Source organism: Galeopterus variegatus, unplaced genomic scaffold, assembly GCF_000696425.1.
Source record: "Galeopterus variegatus unplaced genomic scaffold, G_variegatus-3.0.2 Scaffold5263, whole genome shotgun sequence".
Lineage (NCBI taxonomy): Eukaryota > Metazoa > Chordata > Mammalia > Dermoptera > Cynocephalidae > Galeopterus > Galeopterus variegatus.
The window spans coordinates 51,719-57,941 of NW_007731374.1; the positions used below are offsets into that span (position 1 = coordinate 51,719).

A 6,223-nucleotide genomic window follows, 5' to 3' on the forward strand; every position below is an offset into this window, starting at 1 on the left:
GAAGGAAGTGCACCCCCAGAAGCTACAGGCGAAGGAGTCCTGGTAGCATTCAGTGGGGCCTACTTGCGACTCTTATTTACATAAGAGGAAACTGAGGCTCAGAGAAGTTAAGAACCTCCAGCCCAAGGTCACAAGATTCCAGCTCAGGACCAAGCAGCTTCATGGCCCATGAACTGCTGTCATGACAGCTGCCTCCCACTAGTGTCACTTTAACTCAAACCCCCAGGGCAGGGATGGTTCTCTAGAGGAATGTCATCACAAAGTATCTGAGCTGTCAAGGGTCATGTTCAGGGATACAAACCAATCCCAGCTGTTCACAGATGTGCAGACAGCTACCAGGGAGAGGAACAGGATTGCCCATGGTCACACACAGAGGCAGAAAACAGGCAGGACTGGGACCCAGGGCTCTGAGGACAGCCTCACCCTCTGCTGTTCTGAGCTCCCAGATCTAGTGGTGAGGCCAATACTAGGAACCCTCCGTTCCCACTCCCCACCTCCACCCTTGCCCAGGGAGAGACATGAGCAGAGGGCAGGCTTCTGAGTTCTAACCTGGCAGGACCTTGTGGGCTAGGACTAGAAGATCAAAAGTCTTCTGCAGTCCTGAACAGGGCTCTACAGTTGAGCAGGTTGTGTACCGTACAACTCTGAAGGTTACCACACATATCACCATCATGAGATTTGTAAACTTCATAACAATTTCTGGTCAAATCAGTATGGAATCTTGGGGAAGGGACACCTTTTCTAATTTGCACAAAGGTACTGGATGGTCCAGTGGTGGTGCTGGCAGAGATACTAGCCAGGTGAATAGCTTAGCTGAGGGCACACAAAGGCACAGGTTCTCAGGCGTGGGGGCTCAGGTGAGCTTGGGGCTCCAGCTGGTCATGGAAGGGAGGGTCCTGGGCCCTTACCACAGGTAGCAGGAGGAGAGCAGCCAGAGAGACCCATGCAACAGCAGCCATGGTGCTTCTGGGCCAGCACTGTGGGCCTCCCACTCACAGCAGCCACTGGCCGGCCCCCAGGTGTCTGTGGGCTGGAGAGGAAGGAAAGGCATAAACCCTGCAAGTCCAGTGCGGTGGGCAGGGCAGAGACCGCTTGCCCTTCCTCATTACCCTCCCCTACCTACAGCACGGCTCTCAGCCTCCAAGGGTGACCCTCTTCCCTGCCTGCATCTTCCTGTTCTTTATTCTTCTACCCCACAAACACCTGCTAAGCACTCAGTCTGTGCTAGGCACTCAGATCCAGGGGACAAAGCCCCCCACCAATCTACTGGCATGGTCGAGAATGGCTTTCTCCTCTGCAGGGGAGGAGTTGGCCCCCCAATCTTTACACTCTCCCCTTCTGCCATGGAGATGGTTTTAGCTGGTCCACACATGCCCACCAAGAGATGACATTTCCGGTCTCCCCTGCTCTCAGGTGATGCATGTGATGAAGTCCCCACCTATGGAACGTGGGTGAGCCACATTGGCAGCCCCTGTCCACGAGGGCACGGCATGTTCTCCACGCCAGCTCTTTCACCCTCCCCAAATGCTGGGCCCAGCTACAATGCAGACAGGGACAGTAGGGGGGTTGAGGGGTGGGGAGCAACACTGAAAAAGGAACCAGGGCCCCCAACTGACCTCATGGAGCCAAGCTACCTCCAGCGTGGACAGCCTACCTGGCTCTGTTACGTGAGGGAGAAAGGAACATGTATCCAGCTCCCTCACTCTGTTCCAGCCACCCAGCGTGGTACCCTACCAAACACACCCTCCTCTCGCCCTCCCTCACCCGCTTTGCTTTCAGGATAAAGCCTTGAGCTGTGAGAGAAAATGCAGTGACTGCTGAAGAATGTGCTGGAGCCTCAGAGCTGCGGCAGCTCCGTGCAGGATGGCGCCGCTGGTGGGGACCAGACAGATTTCAGGGAGTCGCGTCGGGAGGCTCTGGGAGCCCAGCACACTCCCAGGGGAAGAGTCTACTCTGTTTCTGCAAGTGCTCATCAGTACACATAACCTCCAACCCAGCGATTCCACACCTGGGAAATATCTGCTGTTGGACCAAAAGCAGCATAGGCAAGGATATTCACCACAGTGTCACTTAAAATAACATCCGCGACAAACAAGGGGCAGCAAAGCACCCATCAAGCAGGCACCGCTGAACAGATCCATACACCACACGCTACATGGTTATTTTTAAATTGTTATTATTATTAAATTGTTAAGAAAAACATTGAGCAGGTCCACAGCAGAGGCACTGCTAACCCACAGGTGCTGGGCCAGTGGGCCGTGGAGGCTGGAATAAGCCCTTCACGTGTATCAACCATCCGTCTGTGCATGCCCCCCACCAGCGGGCAGAGCTGCCCTTACCCGGCTCCTTTGTGCCCCTGGCTCTCGGCCTAGCCACACCTCCCTCTCCTCTCCTTGCCTCCCCCAAGGCCTTTCCAAGCTCCAGCAAGCACCCGCAAATGAGAAATAAAACCAGCTGTAAAAGGGCTGAACAAAAGGGAGCCCTGTCTTACCCACCTGCTCAGGGCTCACACAGACATGGTCAGAGGCCCCAGTATCCCCGAGATGCTCCGAAAAGCCCAGGGGCCCATGGCAATACTGGCCCAGCCTCTTCCTGCAGGCCAGGGAGGACCAGGTAGGCTGAGGAAGCACTGGCCCCAACACTCCTGGGCACCCTGAGGCCCAGGCAATGCTGGGCACTCAGGCTTCAGTCTCTGTACTCTCTCTCAGAGCACTCCACACCCCTGGTGGGCACAAGCTACCTCTGGTGTGACCTGGCACTAGTGGCCCCGAGGGGTCTCATTCCCCCCCAACCACCAGCCCTGGGAAACCCAAGGCCCTGCCTGAGGAGAGGTGGCCCTGCTGAGCTGCCTGGCTGGAATAGAGGAATGCCTCACTACAGTGCCTCTCAGCAGAGGTGGAGGCCATTCTCTCCTGGCCAGCAGAGGATGAGAGAAGCCACAAGGCAGAAGGCCTCCGAGGTCAGGGGTTGACTCTCCCGTACCTTGGACAGCCTCCAGCCAGAGATGACAACAAAGCACCTTGCTTTCAGCGATACCCTGAGATGGCAGCAGTGACACCCCCTCCAGGACTGGGCTGCCCCCCAGGACACTCACTGCCTCCTCCCCTGAGCTCTGCCCTCCCAGTCCAGCACGCAACCTGGGCTGCCCACTAGAATCACCTGAGGAGCTAGCAAAAATACCCTGCCCACGTGGATCAGAATCTCTCAGCTGCAGCCTGGGCAGCAGCTTTGTTTGAAGTTCTCCAGGTGATGCTCATGCAGAGTTAGGATTGTAAAGCCTCTGTTTTTACCTTTTTAGAAGAGTTAGTGGCTTGAACAGCTCTGGTGGAGGGGGAGCAGGTGGCAGGGGCAAGCAGAGAAGAGGTCTGTGTTTTGAGGACTGCCCCATTTCTGATTCTCTCTCTCTCTCAAACACACACACACACACACACACACACACACACACAGAGAGAGAGAAATAGGTCCACAGAGATGACCATAAAGCCATTTTCAACCTCACAGAGACAAACAGAGACATTTACCCCCAGGGCTCCCACTTGAAAGTATCTGTACACACTCCCATGATGGGACATGCAAGATGCAGATTCCTTCAGGGATGACAGACAAATCACATACCCTGGGAGACCAAAGCAGTGTGCAGACGCAAGCACACAGCAATTCAGATGTGCAGGTATGCTTCTTAGACTGCTGATGACCATAAAGCCATTTTCAACCTCACAGAGACAAACAGAGACATTTACCCCCAGGGCTCCCACTTGAAAGTATCTGTACACACTCCCATGATGGGACATGCAAGATGCAGATTCCTTCAGGGATGACAGACAAATCACATACCCTGGGAGACCAAAGCAGTGTGCAGACGCAAGCACACAGCAATTCAGATGTGCAGGTATGCTTCTTAGACTGCTGACATAGATCATGACACACACACACACCTGCACTCATTCTGCAGGGTCATTCAAATACATAGAAGCAACCAGACACACGTGGGTTCAGACATGGGTGCGGGCACGGGGACGACACAAAGGTTCCCATACAGGGATGCCCAGGCTGCAGGGTGCTCACTCCCACTCCAGGCGGGGCAGCTCCTCTGCCATAGTGCAGTGGATTAAAAACAAGCTCGAGCACAGGCCCCAGCCCCAACCCACCCCAGCCCTCTGCTTTATCACCAGGCTACTCAGGCAATGATACAAACCAGGAGGGAGATGTGTCCCAGCCCAGTGACTCAGGACATGGGCCGCCTCTGGAGCCAGAACCAGAGTTCTTGACTCCCATTGTTACCCTCCCCTGCTCCCCCCACCTGCCCACCTGAACACAGACACCCCAGCAAAGAGGTGGAGAGACAGAAGCGGGGAGCTTAGAGGCCAAGGCTTCCCATTTGCCCACCTCAGCTGGGGACCTCAGGGATCACCTCCTGCTGCCCCTGAAGGCGCTTCTGCCAAGGCCCCCAACCTGCACCGCCCCCTGCTGGACAGCGCTCAGAGCTTAGTCTTAGGCCGCTTGTCACAAACCCAGTGCTCCTCTGGTCACACGCATGGCTCCTCTGGCCCTGGATAGTACTCCGAGGTGCGTCCCCTGGGTCTGCCACCCCAGCCCTGTCAGCTGCTCCTCCTCTGGACTCCCTCAAGCTGTCAGTGAACCCCCATAGGAGGGGCCAGGCCCAACCACCACAGCCCAGGGTTGAGCTCTCCCCTGCCTGAGGATGGACATTGGGCCCTGCCACAAAGTGGCTCAGGATGACTTGGTTATCTCCTATCTCCAGGCTCTCTCTCGGTCCCAGGCTCTGTTGGGGCCACTGGTTTTTGAGAATAATTAAACTCTACTTCCTGGTATTTAGTGCAGCAGACTTAGGGACCACTGTGCTAGAGTTTTTAGTCTTAAGATCTCGGGCAAGCTGCTTAACCTTTCTCTGCCTCTTTTGTAATCATCTGTAAAATGGGAATAATAGTAACGCCTGTCTCATAGACATTACTGCAAGACACCAAAGGATTTATGTAAGAAAACTATAGAGCATATACTGCAGTCTGGCACCCAGTGAGGGCTAAACGTGTTAATTATTATCATCTTGCCACTTTGTGTTCGGGCTTTTTGCACCCTCCTGCTGTCAACTCTACCCCATAGCCCTGTGTGACATTCAAAATGGGAAGAGCAGGATTGCTGTACCTTTACTTGCTAATGGCTAACATTTATCACACACTCAGTAAGTGCCAGGCACTCTTCCAAGCAATAAATATGCATTAACTCATTGAACCTGCCTGAAACCTATGAAGTCGATTCTAGCATCCTTATTTGATAGCAGAGAAGACTGAAGCACGGAGAGGCTAAGCAACTTCCCCAAGGTCACACAGCAAGTACATGGTAAAGCTAGGAAGTAAACCCAAGCAGTCTGGCTCCAAAGCTGGTACACTCCGTGCCCAGGCTTCTGCTGCCCTCTGATATTGGTAAAAAGAAGGTCCACCCAGAGCACACTGGCGTCGCATCAGTGACCCCCTCACACCTCAGGGGCTACTCAGGCCCTCTGCCAACCCTTGCCCACATATCTATATCTACTTCCCTTCTTAGGAAGAATGAGTCACAGACACATTTCACACCTGAAAGGTACCTTTGAGGCCACCTCTCTATGAGGCAGATGAGGAAACTGAGGCCAGAGCAAGGTCGACACTTCCCAAGGTCACACAGTGGAGAGGCTTGCCTGGCAGGAATGGGGTGTGTGACGGATACCTGGACTGGAGGGGAGTTTGGGGGCCCCCAATGGCACTCCATTCCCCCTTCCAATTCGGGAAAGCTGGCGCTCCTCAGGCCTCACAAGCCCAGCGACTGTGCAGAGAGCAGGGACAGACACCAGCAGCCATGTCCCCTGTCAGAAGATGGCATCATCAGTCAGCACCGCTCACTCTGCTCCAGTGACTCACCGGGCTTGACAATTTCCCACATTTCAGAGTGGAAGGGACTCAGAGACCCTCCAGCCAGCCCCCACTGCCCCAAACCTGGCAGGAGTCCTTCTGCACCACCCTGGCTGCAGGTGGCCTAGCTCCTGGGATGGGCTGCTGCCCCATCCCCCAGCTCTCAGTGGGGAACACTGACGTCTTCCCGCATCCTTCCCAGCCAGCCCTGAGCAGCACAGGTTCCTCTGCCTCGTGGAAGGCCCCACAGAGGTATGAGGACAGCACCCATCCTCTGGGCCACACAGCCCTGGGTCCCTCATCTGCCCCTTATGGGGCTA

At 55.0% G+C, this 6,223-nt stretch overlaps 1 protein-coding gene across 2 annotated transcripts in view; it reads right to left on the minus strand.

Moving 5' to 3' along the window:
- The window catches only part of ADCYAP1R1 (adenylate cyclase activating polypeptide 1 (pituitary) receptor type I), a 43,122-nt gene extending 42,112 nt beyond the window's left edge, over positions 1-1,010 (minus strand). Inside the window, exon 1 of one of the 2 annotated variants that reach the window (XM_008589160.1) lies at positions 909-1,010. In XM_008589160.1, coding sequence (XP_008587382.1) covers positions 909-959 — 51 coding nt within the window. In that variant the 5' untranslated portion in view covers positions 960-1,010. The remainder of the gene's footprint in view (positions 1-908) is intronic. The other variant, XM_008589159.1, reaches the window with a different exon arrangement.
- Between the last annotated feature and the right edge of the window lie 5,213 nt (positions 1,011-6,223).